The sequence below is a fragment of the Saccoglossus kowalevskii genome, chromosome 7, assembly GCF_978046115.1.
Source record: "Saccoglossus kowalevskii chromosome 7, keSacKowa6.1, whole genome shotgun sequence".
In the NCBI taxonomy this organism is placed as follows: Eukaryota; Metazoa; Hemichordata; class Enteropneusta; family Harrimaniidae; genus Saccoglossus; species Saccoglossus kowalevskii.
Window position 1 is genome coordinate 13,303,697 of NC_140647.1, and position 22,864 is coordinate 13,326,560.

At 34.1% G+C, this 22,864-nt stretch overlaps 1 protein-coding gene across 1 annotated transcript in view; it reads right to left on the reverse strand.

Moving 5' to 3' along the window:
• Window positions 1-22,644, reverse strand: part of LOC144353503 (serine/threonine-protein kinase OSR1-like) — a 40,947-nt gene extending 18,303 nt beyond the window's left edge. The window contains exons 1-8 of the mRNA XM_085501120.1: window positions 22,442-22,644; window positions 15,971-16,083; window positions 14,635-14,743; window positions 9,626-9,767; window positions 3,858-4,023; window positions 2,744-2,845; window positions 1,572-1,705; window positions 707-821 (exon numbers count right to left, since the gene is read on the reverse strand). Coding sequence (XP_085357246.1) covers window positions 707-821; window positions 1,572-1,705; window positions 2,744-2,845; window positions 3,858-4,023; window positions 9,626-9,767; window positions 14,635-14,743; window positions 15,971-16,083; window positions 22,442-22,535 — 975 coding nt within the window. The 5' untranslated portion in view covers window positions 22,536-22,644. The remainder of the gene's footprint in view (window positions 1-706; window positions 822-1,571; window positions 1,706-2,743; window positions 2,846-3,857; window positions 4,024-9,625; window positions 9,768-14,634; window positions 14,744-15,970; window positions 16,084-22,441) is intronic.
• Between the last annotated feature and the right edge of the window lie 220 nt (window positions 22,645-22,864).

A 22,864-nucleotide genomic window follows, 5' to 3' on the forward strand; every position in this document is an offset into this window, starting at 1 on the left:
TATAGTTAGGACTAGGCACGTCTTTATTTCCATCCAAATATTTAGCAAGATGAATGAATTATTCTTTGTTTTTTTATATGAAACGGATGTCAGAATATGAATGCTGCATGGCTCTAGAGAAAGCAAGTTTGCTTAGGGGAGATCATTCTCGGTGTATTGAAAACAAAAATTAGCAGAGGGAATCGATCATCAAGAGAATGTCCTGATGCAATGGAGACGGGTATTAGCAGAGAGAATCAATCAAGAGAATATCCTGCAGCACATTAATAGTGAGACAAGTTCAAGAGCGGGAATTGTGTTTGCTGACAGAGCAAGTTATAAGCAGGATGAGTGGAGCAATTACATGTACAGCATAACTGCTTTCACATCATTAGGTAGGTGCTCAAAGTTAGTTGCATACGAGATAATTGCAAAGGGCTATTAAAGTCAGCAAGCAAGGTATTATGGGAAACAGCCATGTGTACTAACAATTATTGTTATGCCACTGAAACATGTACAAGCAATACAGTGAAGGGAGACTAGAATGTGTGGTGATCATTGCAACAAGCAATCATAATATTTTAAAATATTATTTTAAAGTATAAACATATCATAGATAATTTGGTTGTACAATTCACCACACATTCTGTGTACAATTACCAGTAAAGCATACATTGCCTTGCTAATAATGGAATAAACGAATTAATGTCACTGGATTCTATCCTACCTTCTGTGATCTTTGAGGCCAATGCTCATGAGTCGGACACAATGTCTGCATTAGAAAATCCTTGCCTTTAGCTTTTTTGAAAAATGGGCTTTTTAATAGTTCTGATGCTGGTGGTCTGAAGACAAAACAATTTTGTTCAACATGTAAGTTATCTATTATTTGTCTAAGAATTAAACCAGTAAAAACAGTGAGGCTAGGTTGCAACTTTATAGTCATATATAAGATGATCTCTTTGGTTGGGAATTACAAGATATACTTCCCCTAATCATGTAATAACAGCATTACTAGGGTCTTACCCTTGGGGTGATTTGACATACTTGTATGTGGGAAACTCTGTGAGAGATAGCCAAGGCGCTATTGAAACACAAACAGCAATTTGGTGGAGCACAATGCAGTTGGTTGGTCAATGCAGTTTTATGAAAGTTCGAGGGAATAGCTGATACTTTAAAGATTGCTTTACAAGGAAAACACAAACAAAATGTTCGAGAATATACTACAATGTATTTGGAAAAAGTAAAACATAACCCTTTCAATTATGAAATAATCTGAACGTTTTTTGAAACTCAGGAAAATGTCTGGAACTAACCATTTATAAAAACAATTAATGCTTTCATGAAATTCACTGTATTGACAGACTTAATATTTATTAAAGAACCAATTAGAATATTAAATGTGGCATACTGGGCATGCAAAGCAAGGTAATTTTATCTTGTAAAGTGTTCTCTGAATAGATGACCAAACCTACACAAGAATGCAATTTTCCACATATTATTTTTAAATGAAATTATAGGCGGCCAATAAAATAAAGTAAATAATTCTGTACAGTTCTATCTACACAAGATATTAGTCAGGTTGATAAACTGACCTTTTTTCTGGATCTTTTTGAAGACATTTTGAAATCATTTTTCGCAAGTCTTTACCGTATTTCTTTAAAAAATCTTTGTGTTCAACACCAGTTTCTAGATTTGGTGGGTCATTCTGCAGCGTAAGCATCAACACCTAAAATAGAACACTCAGTAAATAAATGTAATATAAAACATAAGTGTCATTGTGATGAATTTACTTACGGCTTCAATATTGAAAACAGAAAAGCTCACTTGTGTTGTGAACTATTTTAAAAAGGTAAAATCTGCTAATTTAAATTAAATACATATGAACATGTAACAAAACAATAAAACTCGCTGTTTTCCTGCAAAGGCTGTAAATTTGCTAGTGAAAATAAATGGCTTTACAGTAGGCTGAAAAAGTGATTTACTTTACATTAAAAGGGCACTGTAAAACAATGTCTTTTTGGTTTCCTGGCAGTCTGAACTGAATTTTCATTTGAGAATCGATTAAAAGCATACTATATGAAAATAAAACAATCTAAAAGTAGACCAAATATAAGCTCATTTTATAGTAAGATACTAAATGTATGATAGTGAAAATATAGTATTGTTACATATACTTTCTGTATATGAAAGATACATGCATTCTGTGTTTATAAATGAAAAGATTCTGATGTACATGTACATTGTACATGGGTAAAGAAAATTGATCATTTACATGTAGAGATACTTTTTATTGATGATGCCATACTTTGTGTTTATATTCAAATTTGTTGATATTATTTTGTAAAAATTACTCTATAGTGTAAGGTCAGGTAAATAAAGCATATCCTTAAAGTTGTAGTCTGGGGTCATTTTCCTATCAGGATCTAGCAACTATTATGTGTACTGGTAACTTATGATGGACTAAATTGCGAGAATTGTGGGAAGTATGTACCAAATTTTCTTCGATATTCAATGGACGTTCAATTCGGTCTGAATGTTGGCAGTCATTTTGTCTTCCCATTTGATTGTTTGTTTGAATTTCATTTGCTAACACTTTTAAAATCTGTTCTGACATGTGTTGATTCACAAAGATTCTAAGTACACACATGTGCAATAATTTGGAACAAAAATTTGTCCCACTACAATGTCATTAAATATTTAATACATCCTAAAATAGTTGAATAAAGCTATAGGAATGATCTCAGAGTACAACTTTACACCATACCTTCATGGGTGGATATTTAGAATAGGGTGCTGCACCTGTGGCTAATTCAATAGCAGTTATACCAAGACTCCATATATCTGCTTTGAAATCATAACCCTTCACCTGCCAAAACAACAAAATATTTTGAAACGGTTAACTTATAAACACTACATGTCTCACTCACCTGACTTTTCTGGGAGTATTTATTGGTAAGTTAGGTAGGAGGTGAGCTTTCACGTCTGTTATACCCCTTGAACATACAAGAGAGGCAGGCATACACATAGCCAAGTCAAAAATCAAAAAAACATTGGCTAGTAGTTAAAAAAACATAATTTATCATATCATTATATTTGTCAAGTTACAAGAGAAAAGGTATAAGTGGCAGATAATAGATCAGATTCTAAAATTGGGGTCAAGGTCAAGCCATACCCAAGCTAGAGTTCAATCAATAATCTATATCGATTGGTGTAGGGAATTAAAGTATGGTTTAACGTAGTAATCAGATATTAACCTTATATATGTCTTATGTACTACAACACAGAACAGATAATGTTAGCAGTGGTACATGTACATTTTTGTATCTTTCATTACTTTATATTTTATTATAGTTGTGGATTTACTGTAACTAATGATAGGTAAAAAATTGTTCAACTTGGGTGATATTTGCATTAAAACCATATGAAGGATGAACTGATTGGTTATAGACAATTTATAAGTTGCTGATGTTCATGATATTTAACTTTTAACATTTAACTTTTAGGCTCATTGAAAGTTCATGACACACACTGTTACCATTTCTTGCATACACAAATACTAACTTAGGTATATTGTAGTGTTTGAAATCAAACATTGTTACACCAAGTTGTTAGACGATTATTACCTGGCTAACTATGAATAAAACTATGAGTCAAGGGACAGATTTCATGAAGTACTTGGACAAAAAGACCATGTAATATCAGTACCCATAAATGATATATTCACATACAGCTCCTGAATAATTACTCTCATGATCTTTCTGATGAAAACAATCTCACCAAATTTTGTTGTTGAAATTGAAGCTACATTTACATGTATCTGACCAAATATGAAGTTTATTTTGTTGAACTAGAAGTTCAATATACATTTTTGTTATTACCTGTTCCATAACTTCTGGTGCCATCCAACATGGTGTACCAACAAACGTCCTCCTCACTTTGTCTCTTGATACATCACCTCCCGTTGAGATCCATGATGCAACACCAAAGTCAGCTAATTGTACTTCCCCATCATCGCCAATTAGGATGTTTCCAGCTTTAACATCTCTGTAACATTCAAATGAAATTGAAGCAGATGGATTCAAACAAATTTATTGACTTTGATAGTGGATGTGCTCAACAATATGCCTATATTACATGTACCGCCACTTCAAAGAGCAGTTTGCATCAGTCTCGTATAGCATTATTGTGTCGCAAGTTTGTGTCAGTTATATGTTCATTTCAGTAATACACAGGTTCCCCTATAGTAATAATATGAATATTTATGCAACTGTCGATTCTTGATTCCCAACACTCATACTTATTACAGCGAGCGCAAGATATTTACATACACCTAACTCGCGCACCCGCTAGCTAATTACCGAGGGACTTTGCAACATCCCCAGACACTTTGCTAGACGCCCCAACGACCGTTGTAGACGCAATAAAGTTACATACACTCTCACGTGACAGTTAATCAAAACACCGGACGCGGTATGCCTTTGATGTGTGGGCACGAGGAACAGGGGTAGTTGGAATATTCCATTGCTTTGTAGGTATAACAATCATTGCTGTGTAACACTTGGAAGAAATATAAAACGAACATAAAACTGGAAATAAATATTAACAAGAAACGTTAAAAGTAAATTCCTTCGATTGTTAGTTTGTTGAGATGTTGTCAATGGGTTTATACACAGTCCTATTAAAAATGTCGCGTTTGCGCATAATGGCATGTCCCATTGCCAGTTTGCCATACAGCGCCCAGTCAGTCTTTCCCAGAAATCTTCTACTTATATAGTTTTACATACTAGTACTAGTATATGCACAGGGAGCCCAGGAACTATGATCAACTGTATGCACTCCCTGTGAGGGGGGGGGGGTGTCGGCTGGTATCTAGTGTAAGAAATAGACAAGTGATGAAGGCTCCAGCCAGCTCATATTTTTTAAACTCGAAAAAACAGACGAAAAGAATGAAAAATAAAATCTATAAAAAATACCAGGTTGAAGAATATTAGTTGCTCAACTGGTTGAGCAAGACTAACCGAGTCGTGACCTCAATGTGGTTCGTAACCAGTCTTGTGATTGGTTGTTGACAAATGCTGAACAGGCCACGCCTCCAACTGTACCGTGCGTTCGGGCAAACCGTTAGGAATTCCTAAATGGAGTCAATTTGTGTAGTTTTCTTGATTTATTCTGCAGATATCGGTAAAATGTGGGTAAGGCTTTGGCGAAATTTGAAGCGGAATTTTCCGGAGTGCAGAACGCACCTGATAGTTGCGAAGTTGTATATGGACTGCTAAAAGGCGAGCCCACCCGATATTTTAATAATTATATTTATGAGTATACTCATTATTTTTTACACCCTGTAACACATTCGTCAATATTTTAATGTTATAGGCTGTGAGACTAGCGTCGAATATACAGTATAATTAAATGTGTATTTTTGTTGTTGCAGACTCTCCAATAAAGTCCTCCCATGACAGTGACGAAGAGTTGTCGGGGCAATTTTAAACTCCAGGGAAACGAATTGTTTTGAAAACAAAATAATCAACAATGATCTAACCTCAAACTAAGTAAAGAATTTAAATAATTTCAACGGTTTTATCTCTCCATCCAGTGTTTCTATTGGTCAACCCTAACCCTGTAACAGTTAATTTTAGTGGCAGACCTACCCCATACGCAACTCATATAAAAAAAAAATCGACAACATTTTTGAAGAAAAAACTTATTTATTTATCAATTTACACTTTCCAGTAAGTTTTGTGATAAGGCTCCACCATCAAAATTTAGTATGTTTTTTTAATGTTATCTAGTCTAGACTATGGCAATTCCACAAAAACGAAAGAAATTGCGCGACATCAAGGGCGTTATTGATGCAAGTCCGTCAATAATAGCAGTCTCGGTAAACAACACGGCAAACATAATTTTCTCGTAATTTTCTCTTCACTTGACAAAAACACATTTCACATGAATTAAATTCAGGTGAGTAGGGTGGTTGAAAAAGTAGCGTAACATTTCTTGCTGCCAACATTTCACGAAGCGCTGGCTCAGTTATCCGGCCATGGTGAAAACCACAATTATCCATTATTACTGTATCGTCTGGTGACAATACATGTTGCCCATTCTCGTCGAATAACTCCATGGTCTCTTCAAAAAAATTAAGCATTTCGAGTCCATTGGAAGGACTGTCTAACATGTTGAAGTTACTTACACCTCGGGCGTTGTGTAAGAGACTCACTGTAAAATTGACGTCATAAGCATAGCGTTGAAACTAGACAGCCTTTTGACCGCGTAAACTGTGACCGTAATCATGATTGCGATTTGGAGTCGTTCTCTTCACACCAGTCTCGTCGAAAAAGTGCAAAGTTTGTGGATCAAGCTGAGAAACAGTGTCTATATATTGTAATATTCGTTCCATATTTCTTTCAGTAACTTGCTCAGTAGGAGTTTGACTTATTTTTTTGAACGAATAATTCAAATCACTTTTCATTATATGATGTACCATACGCACCGAAGGCAAATTTTCCTGTACGCAAATATTTTCCCTCAAGAGAGACATGCGTATTTCCTTTGCCGTTAGGGATGGTTTCTGTAAGAGACGAAATTCCATAAACTCAACGATTTCCTGTGTAGATTTCAGTCGACGACGGCCGCTACTCTTGTCAGAACGTATCCAACCGGTGCGACGGAAATGCTTCACAATCCCCTGGACCGTTGCCCCCGCTAGTCCAACTTCCTTGGCGATCATTCGTAAACTATTTCCATCAAAGAAAAGACGAATAATCTCCTTCCGAGTGTTTTCGTCTACACCCTTTGGCATAATAGCAATAATGTTATAGTCAGCGAGCAATTCAAACTTGAATCCAGAAACTACACTGAAAAAAACTAAACTGTTCTCGCGATGGTAATTCCATTATATGTTAGGGGTGTTGTATTACATGTTTGTATTAATAAGGTTTATTATATTAATGAAACGTTCAAAATAGAATTTATTTATTAGTAAATAAACGAGCATATCTATGCATGACATAATAAAGTGTCCGACAACAACAATGAATAAAACATTGTTTGATAAATGTTTGACTGGGCGCTTACACGTTGTAATAGTTGAACCTATCTGAAACCCCGGACCGTTGTTTTGATTGAACATGAACATGTGCTTTCCATCTAAATCATCTGAGCGTGCTCAAAACCAAAATATAGCAAGTACGCATGTATTTAACCTATTGACCCAGAAAAAGTTAGAACAGCTCATTATCTGCCTCATGCATATTTATGAGGGGAAAAAAGGCCATTACAGGCTAATTCCCGATGGGGCAGTTGCCAGAGCTGTTGAATGTCAAGTGTTACACAGATTGTTATAACTACAAAGCAATGGAATATCCAAACTACCCCTCGTTCCTCGTGCCCACACATCAAAGGCATACCGCGTCCGGTGTTTTGATTAACTGTCACGTGAGAGTGTGTGTAACTTTATTGCGTCTACAACGGTCGTTGGGGCGTCTAGCAAAGTGTCTGGGGATGTTGCAAAGTCTCTCGGTAATTACCTACCGGGTGCGCGAGTTAGGTGTATGTAAATATCTTGCGCTCGCTGTAATATGAGGTTATTACGAGGATACTGTACCTCAACGTATGCATGAAGACAGTACAGCGGGAGTATTGAGCGACGCGCAGCGCAGGCCGTTGCTATGGCGTACTGTCTAAGTGTATACTTTGAGGTATCCTCATAATAACCTTATTATTATACATCTTTTCCTTCCAAGGATACATCATGGCAATGCTGAAATCCAAAGAGTTTAGGGCAGAATCAGCTAACTTCTTTGTGTGGAGTCTGGTCAAACCCTGGTGGCAGCCATTTTTGTTTTTGTTATTAGAGAACGCTTACACATGTGTAATCATTGTATATTTGGATGTATGCACTCAGACAATACAATGTCGTATCGACCTCGACTGCGCGTCGCTTGATACTCCCGCTGTACTGTCTTCGTGCATACTTTGAGGTATCCTCGTAATAACCTCATATTATCATACTTTTCACTCATTTATGTGTTAAAAGAAGGTATTTTGACTGATATTTGATAATTATACTCAATAAATTAATTTTTATTTCTACATTTGAGCTAAATGAATATAATTGCCACACATGTCCAGTATAGATTATGTTGAAAAAAGAAAAAAAATACCTATATTGGTCTGCTAATGTACAACATCAGAGATGGACTTTATCATTCTGTGTATTTGTTAGACATTGAATACAATATATAAGCACACATACATGTATAATATGAGACCAGTAGACCAAATAAAAATAATGAATGTTAAAAACAGGCAGCTTTATAGGTTGAAAAGCCAATGATCAATAAAACAAGGATAGAAATATCAAATAACATCACATCAATAAATTAATTGATACCCATGCGAGATGATACAGTATTACTGGTAAACTTGGTTAATTTGCTCTTTTTTTTATCTCTTCCTATTTCAACTGAACGTAAGTAGACTTCAACATGAAATCGTGATAAACATCAAGGAGGGGGGAAACCAACACCACATGCAATGCACTTAACACACGTATGATCATGTGCTTGATTACATGAGTGGGTATTTCATGCCAAAACAGTTATTTGTAGTATATCACATTTCACAATAGCAGTGAAAGCAATTGTCGCTATGCCCTGATCATGAATGTTTGCCATGGTGTCTTTCATTAACAATTTTAATCATATACTCCTATACACCAAGACAATTTCACCAATTTACCACCCCACCCCCCTAATTCTGAAGTTCAAGCCCTATAAATGTTGTTTGATCAATATTCTCTAAATCAATATGGTGCTTATTTAAGTTCTTGGCTTCATTTCCACTCATCGACTATTATAATGCATTATTAAAAATAAAATACAATGAATATGTAAAGTTAACCAAACAAAGCGTAATTTGCTTCACAAACCAGTGAAATAAACACTCTGTGAATAACCTGGCTATAGTAGTTTCATCTGCAGATTATTTTTCAAAGGTATGGAATCTTGACGATGACCAAAATATGGATTAAGCATGGCTTGTTGTTCAAGTTTTTACCATATTTGAAAACATTTGATATCTCTGGTGTATAGTGCTACCGTTTCTACCATTCATGCCTCAAGCATTAGGTATATTTCATTATTTATCAAAATAGGATTGTAAAACATCACGATTGCCAATCTACATGTGTACAAGAAAAAGAAACATATATTGCACTCCAAATTAAATTGAGCTTTGCCACTTGCACAAATAGTTACTACATGTATGCACTAAATTCAAGTGACTAAATGTTTAAAGTTCAGCTATTCGATGTATGAGATTTGTCTGGAGAATGAACATTGATTAAATTTGCAGAGAGGCTTGAAATAAATATATACCAGCCTCGATATTGGTATTTGTGCAAGGGCAAATTTTACCTTCTTAATTAACACAGGGCAAATAAATGTCTGCACTCATGATCAGGTGCAAACAAACATATCCAGTGAGTAATACTGTATTTTTTTACCATTGGTAGCACATGTCTGTCTATGGTCACAATAAATCATATTATAATTATTGAACATATAATCATCCAATTTTTTTCATGTGCACGCGCTTTTCAAATGAACATGTGCTTTTACATTAAAGAAACTAAAATGTCTTGATTTACCTGTGAATCTGCCCGTTTTCATGAAGATACTCTAAACCCTTAACGACTTCTTTCAAGATTGATGCAATAGTAACTTCATCAAGTACACCTCCTTTGCCTTTACCTTGTTTCATTTGGTGTTTTATTATATCTAACACAGAGCCTGTAACAAAACATTTATAACTTTCTAAAATTACTGAAAAACTTCTTCGCTACTGGACATTCATAATTGGGTAATAAGTAACTGTTACATTCAGTTATAAAAGAAAACAGTGAATTGTAAACAGCAGCAGCAAATGTTCCTAGACTTGTAAAATTTATGAAACTTTAACACACAAACAGTCCATTAATTACTGCCTACTGTATGTTCATAATTGGTAACAGCAATGATTTGACTACTGTATTATGTTGATTTATTTTCCTGAAAGGAAGCCCTATTAATAGCTGATTTTATATAGAACGCTATACATAGCAAGCTAGTCCACCACTCTGAAAAACAATTCAAAACTGTTATTATATTAAAAAAACAAATTTGAGCAAAACAGCTGCCAAACAACTGCAGCATCACTAATCAATATCAACGAAAAAAAAAATCTGAAAACAATTTACGAGTCTGTCAATTAGCATGTACATGTAAATAGCTTTCAGCCACAGTCAGCTGGTGCGCACACGTGATAATAAAATAAATGCGATATTTACTATATGGGGGCCGCCATCTTGAATGGGGCATAAAACTAAATAAGAGACAAGTTGTGAAACGTGTTTTTCAGATTCCTACAAATCAGGACAAAAATACCAATCTTTCACAGAAATACGATTCATTGGAGTAATATTAAAGTGCCTGTGCAATGCCCACCCTCACGTTTCCCATTTTAGATCTGTGTCCCACTGAAATGGACAATTATTGATTTTTTTGCTGAAAATGATTACTCGTAAATTTGGGATATTTCTTGTGTTGTAGCCACGCCCACCTATCCTGAAACGGTCGACTGTTTCCGGATTTCCGACTCTCGCCGAAAGTGCGCACCAAATGCCAAAATGTGAGAGGAAGTCATACCCCTGAGCCGTAATAACACTGGTCATTCAGTATACTTTTAAACGATATATATTTTTGGGTCGGCGTTTTTTTTTCTTTTTTTTTTTGACTATTTTAATTTTTTGAGAGAGAGTTTTTAGATGTTGTGTTGTGGGCAGTTGCAGTGAAACGTATAGTCATAGTGTAAGTATTCACACGTTTCTAATCGACCTGAAGGTGCGACATCAGTGGACGAAAGCCACTTAACCTGAGATTCATTTTTTTTGGGAGAAACTGTCGTCGTCCATGAAAAAACAACGTCGACAACATAAACCTGGCGCAACACTTTTGAAAGAAATAGATTCCGGACCATGATCACCGAGGTGGATTCCAGAAGAGAGAGAGACGTCCGGCAAGTGTTTCAAATGATTTGACTTTTTTTGCGATCCTGATTATCGTTTTATATAGACCATTTAGTCCGTGTTAAGTAAAGGTAGCAATAATTTTGATAGTGACACAAAAACGACGTGTCGGACAAACAGGAAATTACACAGCCCTTACACACTGCTAATTGTTTTCATTTTCGAAGGCTAAAAGTTTCGGAATTGGTGATTGGTGTTGAATGTCGAATTCACATCTCTGTTACCTTTACTTGCAGCTAATTTGCTTGATCTGCGTAATAATTTATGGAATAAGAACCCGGGCTTGGGCTGTCAATGTGTTTCCACCAAATAAAGTTTTAATATGTCATAATTATGACAATCACGCCATGGATCACACTAACCCGAATCAACTCTGAATGTATCTGTATGTGTGTCGATCTTGATTATTTTAAATTTGTTATCCAATTAAATGCCCTCGCCGTGACCTTACACGTTCACCTATTTCAACAAAATGTCAAATGAATTTATTTCCATGCGACTGTCATTTATTTAGTAACTGTAATTTGTTGTTTTTTCAATTATTTTATTTTATTAATTGATCACTATACAATGTAGTTTAATGTTTAGAATGTCAAAATAAGTTCTCTTTTTATTTTAATTTTGAAAGTTTTTTTTTTTACTCAGATGATCGATGAAATAAAACAGTGTAACCTGCTAAATAACGAGACAATTCAGACGTCAAATTTAATTTTCATTTATTTAGTAACTGTAATTTGTTGTTTTTTCAATTATTTTATTTTATTAATTGATCACTATACAATGTAGTTTAATGTTTAGAATGTCAAAATAAGTTCTCTTTTTATTTTAATTTTGAAATTTTTTTTTTTTTACTCAGACGATCGATGAAATAAAACAGTGTAACCTGCTAAATAACGAGACAATTCAGACGTCAAATTTAATTTTGTCCAGCGACAATGTACAAACGTGTGCCGGTGACGGTGATCATCACAGTGACCAGCTACACCAGAAGGACATATTTTGCATCTGACTCAACCCCATGCAACAAACTTGATAATACATGTATGTGTTCATTATGGTCCATTCTTCCTCGATGAACAAGTACATAAGTGACAAATTAGTCAAAGATGAGAAAACTGCACAAGAAATTTGCCTTATTTACACGTATTGGCAATGCAAGCTGCCCAGCGACTTCCCCTTTTGATGTCACAAGCGGAATTTCTGTATGCAAATGAGAAGCTAATGAGGAGTCTCGTTTTAAAATACACAAAAATAAAGTTGCCGTAGACTGAGTTTAAAACACATTTTTTCACTTAAAAAAATAATTTATGCTTAGAAACATAAAAATTAATATTTATGTATCAATGGACAATTTTAGGCATGAAAATAGCAGCCATTTCACAGACACTTTAAATACTAACACCTAATTTCACGAAGAACATAGAACACTTTCCTGGGGTATCTGAAATCAAAAATCGTCATTCCAGCTCAGCATCCAATCAGCGACGGCCTTACACTTAGATGACAATTTCGGTTTCAAATATCCCGGCTTAGTGTTCTAGGTTCTTTGTGTAATTAGGTGTTCGTATGCAAGGGATTTTTCCACACAAAAACGACAAATTCGGCCGAATTTTGCTATTGGTTGGCTTAATATAACCCCAACGGATCCTATGTCTGTGAAAGATTGGTATTTTTGTCCTGATTTGTAGGAATCTGGAAAAACGTCTTATTTAGTTTTATGCGCATTCAAGATGGCGGCCCCACATATAGTAAATATCGCATTTATTTTATTGTCATGTGTGCGTCAGCTGACTGTGCTTTTAGCTGGGTGAAATCTAGCTTAGCTTGCTTTCAAACCTAGCATGTTTTGCAGAAAAAAAACAAGCTAAACATGTTGCATAGTAGTAATTCAGGTGAATACTACAAAGAATAGGTTGAAATTAATGACGACAAAACTGAATGATTCTCATTTTAAAAATTATTATTTTTTTCATGAAAATTCAAAACTAGCTGAGAGCCAGTTTGAAAGTTAATTAAGTCACACTTAGACCAAACTATATATATCCTGAACAATAAACCAGAAATTAAGATGATAAATAAAGATACTTCTATTATACACATACATGTACATCATATAATAAAAGTAATTAAAATATTTGTCTTCTATCTATTTTAATGCGACCTTGAACACATTCTGTCAAAAAGTGAGATATAAATCAGACACAGCTGGTTGCATGTGATGTGACAACTGATATTAATATACACCTCTAACAAATTATTGTAAATGAGTGAAAAATGTAGACAATGTAATCAGCATACGTAACTTCCTTTCACACATCTGTGGCTTTTTTCACATAATGTACATTGTAATCTGAGTGCCACCGTACTGATATAATTGTCATTATTATCAAGTCACTCATGAGATAGAGTACAAACAAAGAACTGAATTATACATGTAGTTATAAATTCAACCTGCTTAATGTTTAACTATACATAATGGTTGTCGGCTTTAGTAAAAAAAAGTTATATGCATTATTTCATAAATTTTGGAGTGATTGCAAAAAGATTTTCAGTTGCTTTTTGGTAGTCAGCTTTAGCATAGAAATTTTGTATGCATTAACACTTATTTCTGGAATAATTGCGAAATAATTTTTAGTTGGGTTTTCGTTGTTAGCATAGAAAATTGGTATGCATACACAAGAATGGAGTGATTACAACAAGATAGCTTTGCAAGATCTGCTCACAATTGCAATTGATAAGACCACAAATTTACAGTCAACTCAGAAAATCATAATGATTGATTCTTTATTACGAAAAACAAAAAAAAATCATATTCAGTAGTACAAGTATCTTGTGATATTAAAAGAATCCCTAAAATCACGAGAAAAGAAAGATGTATAATATTAATGCTTCCTCAGGCAAGGTTAACAGTTTCAATGAGATACAAAACAAGCAGCCTGTCGGCTGAAATAGCTCCGCTGTTAGCAATGTACATTGCAATTAAAGAACAGAACTATGTATAGTATCAAAGCAATCAGACTTCAAAAATATCACTTTTCACCAAAAATTACAAAAATATCCATCAAAATTAGAGAATTGAAGATATCATCACGAAATGAACAAAATATGAGACAGGTCCACATACATGTATAGTACCTATATATGTAATGTCAAAGCAATTGGACTTGAGGTTTCTAACAAGAAGTTGAAAATATCACTTTTTACCAAAAATGACAAAAATATTCACCAAAAATAGAGAATTTAAGATTTTGACATGAAACGAACAAATCTGAGAAAGAAACTTCCGAGGTACTTGCATATCAAATTTGAAAATATTCTGATTTGCGGTTTCGAAGAAGAAGTTGAAATTGTAAAGTTGGCGCTGATGGCGGCGGCGACGGGCAATCAGTAATACATGTATGAACAGCTCCGCTGTGTCGACTTTGTTGACAGCGGAGCTAAAAAATAATGTACATTACATTATCACTCTCTAAGCACTTTGCACTGTATATATTATAAGCCAAACATTTGGTTGTATTAAGTGTCTTTACATGATCAGTTAATTACACTGCATGCATGGATGCATTCTCTCCTTTCATATACTGATTACTCACCTACAGCAAGTAGTTTCATAACAAGCCATAACTCTTCTTTTACAACAAATGAGGTATAGTAATTAACAATGCTTTCATGGTTGCATTGACTCATGGCTTGGATCTCTTTCTGTAAAAAATGATAACTATATTTTACTGAGATAAAAGAAATTACTTTTTTTATACATATAATACTCAAAAATGTTTTCTGTACATGCATGCTTAATGTTACCACCAATAAGAAAAATCTCCTCTCATAATCTGCTAGGGTTTCTTAAGTCTGAGTCAAATCAGATGATAAAATTAGTACATTTCTCTACATTTTGTCACATGGACACAAAAATGTAAGTGTAAAGTTCCACAAATACTCAATTATAACAGCAATAATGTGACTCCCATGGGTGACAAATTCGATGTTCAACAATTATAGAACACACTTTTGTTTTAATGTACATGTACCACTACAGTAAACACATTTAATTTATTTACTGGGATTTCATTCAAATGTCACTATACGGTATGCAAAATAACAATAGATGACAAATTTGTGACCTTAAAACACAGTGAAGATAAGAGTTTTACAGTTACTGTAATAAAACAATGAGCCAATAATATTGACAGAGGCTTTATTTATAAACATGTTTATAAAAAAAAATTGTAAATACTGATCAGCATTCATTCAAAAACAAATATTTAGTAGTGACTGACTCAAGAGCTAAACATTGTCTACACCCATGCTCATGCTTACCTTTACATGACACAGTGACTGTGAACACCCACATATAAAAAATTAAACATTTGCTGATTTGTTATCAAACTAATTGTTCTGGTAGTTTTCAAGAGGTCAAAAATAGAATTGTTGATGACACATGACAACAGAACGTAAACAATCACCTATATGAACCGCACATCAGAACTAACAATGTATATTTATAAAATGTTTATAAATAACCAGTGAGAGAGGACAGTAAACAGTTTGTTTTATTATACTGAATAATAACTGTAATTATTCTGAATAATAACTGACTGTTATTCTATTAGTTCATCATTACTGGCACTCACAAATCTAAAAGTTTTTCTGATACTGTATACCAAATTGATGAACGTCATTGGAAACAATGTACATCACAGAAAATGAATGACAAATCTACATGCAGTACAATGTATTAACTGAGGCTGTATATTTCCGCTGAAAAAAACACAGTTTACTACTGTAACACTTTTCAGTCACTGCATATATGTAGCTGTATAATTGTGAAAAGTAGACAATATATGCTTGAGCACACTTTTGTAGACCTTATACAGAACCTTCAAATGACTTGGACAGAAAAAAGACAATATAATCAGCTATACTTACTGTGAGTTCTTCCATAGTAGTGTTACATCTTTCCAAATTAATCCTCTTGATAGCAACTTTCTCATTCAGTGGTTTACATATTGCAGCCTGAACCACAGCAGTAGCTCCATAACCTGTGATTTCATGCAAATACAAATAAATCATCAGTACTGTAAAATCTTCATTAGAAACCGCATCCCTAATAGAAGTCACACCCATTCTTTTTGAGCAATTGAGAACCAAAAATTTACTATTTCTTATACATGAACGTGTAAATGTTCTAATAGAAGCCACATCCCCTCAGTTGCATTGTACCATTTTAATAGAAGCCACAGCATCTAATACCGATTTAACAGTACATGCGAATTGAAAAGAACAATGAAAAATATAGCATGGCACAATATTTCACCTTCGGGTTTTCTTATTGTTAGTTTCAGGACAAAGTATATTATACACTGTATGCATCCAGGCATTGAGAATATCTATATATTTTTATACAGAGATTTCAGTCTCATTGCTAAACCAATTATGTTGATTTTTTATAATACAACAAATTGTGGATGGATGGATTTTTTTTCATACACACTTGTGAAGTTGGACCAAATATTAATGTGTCTACAAAATATAATGACTGGTTAATTAACCTTTTTTCTATTGCAAAACTGACAATGTGCATTAAAAATACTACCAGAGAACTCAAAACTACCGGGTACATTGTAAGCTGCTGTATGTATGCACATCACATCAAACTGGTAGTTGATAGGCACATGAATGATAATGTCACAACTATTGTAAACTGCTGTATGAATTTATATACTGTAAAGGGGGTAATTATTCACTGGGTTTTAATTTAGCTTATTTCGCTGACTGGAAAAATGCGCTAAATTACAACCCAGTGAATATGTAAAATTTAGCATAGAACACATTATCTAAATGATGAAACCGTGAATTTAAAACCCACTGAATATGCCTGAAATGGTAAATCAGTGAAATTTAAACCCAGTGAATATTAGTAATTTTACAGTACTTAGTGAAGTTAGGGAAAACTTTGGAATTTTGTAGCAGAGAAGATTACATTACTGACAGTAAAAACTTTTCAGGACATCAGGTCACAGCAAATTTCATGAAATTTATGCCCCTAAGGAGGTACAGGCCAAACTAAGTATTGTATTTTTTTTCATTATAAGCGCATCTCCAGTAAAACACAAAAATAGCATTTTTTTTGTACCGGTATACTGTATATTTCTCATTTTGACCATAGAGACATCTCCAGTAATTTATTTAAAGACTGACATGGTATATAAACAGGCACAGGCGGAGTCTATTATTCAACTGAAGTCGCCCTCACCCACAGCAACAACGATGACTAAAAGCTCCACAAAAACACAAGAAACAGTGATTCATTGCATTATATTTCCTATTTTTCAAACATGAATGATGCCATGAATTTGACAGCTAGACCATTTACTTTTGTGAGGAAAACGGGTTTCAAAACAGTTGAGTTTCGAATTTGCCGGCACTGTACTTAATGTCTGTGAATATATTTATAGAATATTGCAGCATAGACTATGTCAGTGTATAATAGACTGTGCATATACCAGATTTGAATTTGGATTCCAACAAGCTGTCTCGTCACCAGAAATTAATTGTTTTACTTTACACAGCTCAGATCAGTTACTATACACATATACAAAAGATTAGTGCAGACATTGACTATCTGCATTTAATGAACGATTGACAGTTGCTGTCGTTGAATAATCAGTCAAATTAGAATACTAAACTCCGTCCATCGGGATGGACGTAAATGTCGGCCTTTAGGCACATGTGCTACTACAATAATAACAATACTGTAATAGAGAAAATATAGTTTATTTTTTCATTATTACGGTTTGTGTCATGAGGATACCAGAATTAAAAAAAAAATTTGGATAACCAGGCAATTTTTCAAGTAACAAAGTCCAAAATGTCATAGATATATTTGATATTTCGCACTACTATAAAATTGAGTGAATTGCTATTGTTATATCCAGAAATAAATTGACGACTTCATTAACAAATTATTTTTTAATTGCTGTCAATGTCATGACAGAAAAACTGTGTTCAACGAGCACTGTTCCAGTATGCGAATGAGATCAGAAGTGCTAATAAGATTTGGTCGCATTCACACAAATAACAAAAGTAATTTTTCTTTCTATTGAGAAAATACAGTAGTTGCGAACTAAATACATGTGATGAACATACATGTTGTAATATCTAAATATGTGATACATGATATCTGATACTCATTATCTTGTGTTGTAATTTTCATATGTTCTTTTCCAAAGGCTCAGATAATATGAAAATATTACACTCATTAATTTTGATAGCACGAGTCACTCATTAGATATCCTCTATGTAACATTCGACAACTGTTGAGCCATAGGAAGGCATTTCAACTGTGCTGCTAAATAAAACACTACATGTTATGTAATTGTTAGTCATCATAGCCAGCATCAAACACATGGGCTGGACAGCACATATAAAATGTAACCCACACTAGCGAACAGTGGTTTCATACATGTACTACATGTATAATCATGCACAGTTTATTTACTCCAATTGATTATGCTCTGATCATATTTGCTTGGTACATAAAAAGATAAGGATGACCTATTAGATCATTACTGCTACCTTGCACTAATTTATTTTCCTCTTGCATGTTTGTACATTTAATGATTAAAAGCTTAAAATCCTTCCTGGACTAGATGTGTTTTTTTATTATTATTTCAGCTAGAAAGCATCCATTCATATGACTATACATACTGTATGTTAAGGGATACCTCATCCTCAATAGTGACTGCAATGGTGATGGAATTAATTGAACAATGTACACTTTTGAGAAAAACCATGTATACGGAGGGCATGTCATTTTATAACCTTCATTTGGATCATTTTCTATATAATAAGTTCTACATCAAAGCATGATGCTTAAATTTATTTCTCACATCTGCATTATGACTCAAACATTGACAAAAATAAATACCTTATTTGTAATCACAAATTTTCATTCACATGCAAGTTTAAAACATGTAATAAAAAAAAAAAAAAATGTAATAATAGCATTACAGTAAAGGGTATAAAGCTGTACCTTAAAAGGCGGCAGTCGGCTCTTGCTGATTGGATAATGTTGAACTAGCTCATTAATATTACCGTACTCGACCGCGTTAGGGCCCATGCCCGGTCAAGCGCCCACCCCTCACTTTTGCGCAATTTTTTTATTCGGCAAAGCGCCCACCCCTTCAAAATGACACTAATTTAAAACTTGGTCTTTGATCATTGCTTAACGAATACTGGTAATCGTTTTTGTATCATGATACAGCGTGGATATCGATCGCCGTGAATATGCTAACCGTGTGTAAATATGTAATATGTAATATGCCGTGAATATGCTAACCGCTTCGACAATGACCTGTTAATAAAAGTAAAAATTTCAGTAAATATTTCATGCCGTATTCAGTTTACCGATAAAAATTGCTAGTTACCATTTTTAACAAAAAAACATGTTGTTTATTCGCTGAAATCAATTCCAGCAGATCGTACTTCGACATCAACAACTCACATCAGCATTGCGTTACCAGAGAGTCTTCGGGAATTTCCGAAGAATTGCGTCGGTACCACACAGCATTTTGATTGGATAATAACAGACTTGACCCATTAGGTCAAAGGACGTTGATACAGACAGGTCAAATGCAAATACATCATGGCGAAAAGTGCTTTTTATCGAGAGTTTGCGTACGATCCGCCACATTCGTCAGTGGCGATATTGATGAAGATTTTGACTTTGACCGTTTTCCAACAGACTCAAATATTTTTAATCTCGTAAATTCGCATCGTAGGTAATTAATATTGTATTAAAATGAGCATATTTGACCATTTCTGTTTCTTCATCTTCCACCTAATTTCGTAATTTTATTTTCCCACAAATTTTTAAAGACGTAATATCCTCTAATCTGTCACACGATGAATTCAAATTGTCAGTTGCACTATTTTTCGAGGGGGGTGCTCGGGTTAGCGCCCACCCCTAAAAAATCCTGATTTTCTGAGTTGAGGACCCTGGGCGCTAATGCGGTCGAGTACGGTATTAGAACTAATGATAACGTCACAATTTCATTTCTGGATTGGTTAATTTGAATTCTGACATCCATTTGATCCATAAAAATGTACATTTATAACAACCCCAGCTTTATGCCCTTCACTGTATACACTGTACCTATTTGTGTGTGTGTTTTTTTCTCTGTGTGCATTTGTCCAGAAATACATGTCCATCATAACATGTACATTAATAAAGTGGAAGCACAAAATGAAAATATATTCATAAGAGCTTTTTATAAATTACACATACAGTTTAAAAATAATATGGAATACAGGAGACTCATGGATATGTTTTTTATTGTGTCTGCAGAGCCAGTTTTAGCTAACTTCACAAATTATTATAGAAATAAACAACATATTTTCACATGGAATTTCAAACCTATACATGTATGATGTGAGAAAATATTTTGTTTCTAATTAGCAAGATTTTATATTCGAGAAAAAACTATGATTGCCTTTCTTATTATACTGACCTATAGTAATATATTATACTGTAAAATACTTTATTTTCGCTTGGAATTCATTTTCGCTGAAGGAATAATTTAGTGAAAATAAAATCCAGTGAATATACTATTTTTTTTCCTATATTTTACATTCAACTCATCAAAAATAAGTGAAAATAAGTTCCATACAAAACACCCCAAAAGTCTTTTCTGCAAAAATTAATTCCAGCTAAAATAAAGTATTTTACAGTACATACAGGTATTGTGGTGATGAAACTTTAAGATGAAGTATGACATAACAGCTGATTTCCAAGCAATGAAATGTCAGAAAGACAGATTTTTATATCACACTTAGCAGCAAAAATCATCAAAAAGGTCTTTTAAAATTGAAAATCTGTATCATGGATATACCCTGTAGTTTAAACAACACCTCCCTTCCTATGTTTTAATAAACCTGTGATCGACCAAATTAATTTACGGTTTTATAAACACATTTGAATATTATATCAGTGTTCTCCCCAGGCCTCTGAAGCGACACGGTACCGTGACACTTGGACACTCGGTCGTGAAGCTTGCCCTTTGTCCGTGACGCTTGGTCACTCACCCGTGATGCTTATGTTTTTGTTTACAAGTGTCAATCTCGTCTTGCACGTATTTAAAACAATAACATGTATTGATCGATGTAGGTAATCTTTCAAAGGTGCAAGGCCTCCAAATCAAAAAAAAAATTAACTAGAGTAGCAATAATTTGTCCATTGCACGCAACGTCAACAATGTGACAAAACAAGTCACGACGTACGTCGGGAAGATCAACCCCAATTTGCTGCACTCTGATTTGTTATCACTCAATCGCCGGTGACATTAATGATCGCAATAGCAGCAGTGAATACCCGTCCAACACAATGCCGTCAGCTGACAATGTTATGGTGACTGTAGCGTTGTACTCACAAGGTATATTGCAATGAAAAATCGCCGAACTGCCATTGTAGAATTTTTTTCTAATTATTGATTTATTAATTTCAACATATTTCGATATCTCGCTGACTTTATAAATTTAACCAAAAAATGTTTCCCCGACGTTTATATGAACCGACAGTGACATGGGCACTAAAACTTGTACACAATGATGAACCAGTTACATCCATGGATAACATTATATTCACTGACTGGCTATAACACAAGTTTTTCAATTTTTTTTTCCTTTTTATGATGTTCCATTTCAAACTTTATTTGACTTGATACAAAAACATAAAATACAATGCAGTAAAATGATATAAAATTTATCAGATATAAAAATATCTTGTCTTTAATTAATTGTAGATTGACAATATTTGTTGGGAAAAACTGATTATTATGCAAATAAAAAGTATACAAATTAGATGCATTGTTATGCAAATTGGTCGTGATGCTTGACATGAAGTCTGGGGAGAACACTGTTATATCCACGTGAACTTGAACTGACGAATATGATCGAGTAGATATTAATATAAAATATACCCTATATGATATAGGGCGTAATGTTCATAGTTATTTTCGTTTACAGTCATATTTAATTAATATTAATAATTGCATTATATTGACAGTTCCATCATGGTTACTGATCACGGTTCCATATATCACCTAAAATACTTATCTACAAATATATTATTACAATTCTAGTGACGCCTGTTCAGATCACATTCATGTCTATATTAGAGCAAAACATACGTAACAAGACGTGAATACAGTGACACGGCAGTAAACACAGCATGATATTAAATCTCCAGCAGAAATTAGAAAGCCATTCATTGCATGCCGGTGCGATTAGTAGCGAGTGACATTTCTGACCCTGCGCGACTCTTTCGAACAGAATGTGTTTTACAATATATATAATAACAGCATGGAAGATATCCTTGTTCATAAATACATATGTACGTACCGATAACTTCTAGTAATTCATAATCTTCCCTCTTATTCGGCCAGGGAACTGCTCCGTGTCCTCCACCGTCGGCCATTTTGTACTGTACATACATACATTACCTTTGACCCAATATTTGTTTCACCGTGCGAGGGCGCTCCAATCAGATGTAAAAGATTCATGGGGAGGTCCGGCAGCGTTGAAGGTGATGAGTAGGGGTCATATATTATGTTTCATAGATCTGTACCATTATGTTTCAGATTGTATTCAATAAAAAAATAAAATAAAATGTTATTTAAGTGTCTTTCGTATAATACCTCATCCTGCATCTGATTACTGAGCTGAACGATGACAGTTGCCAAATGCGTTGTAAGATCATATTATTCTTCTCTTTCTTGTCCTGACAATTGCAATAAAACGAACAAACGCCGATTTAAGCGTCAA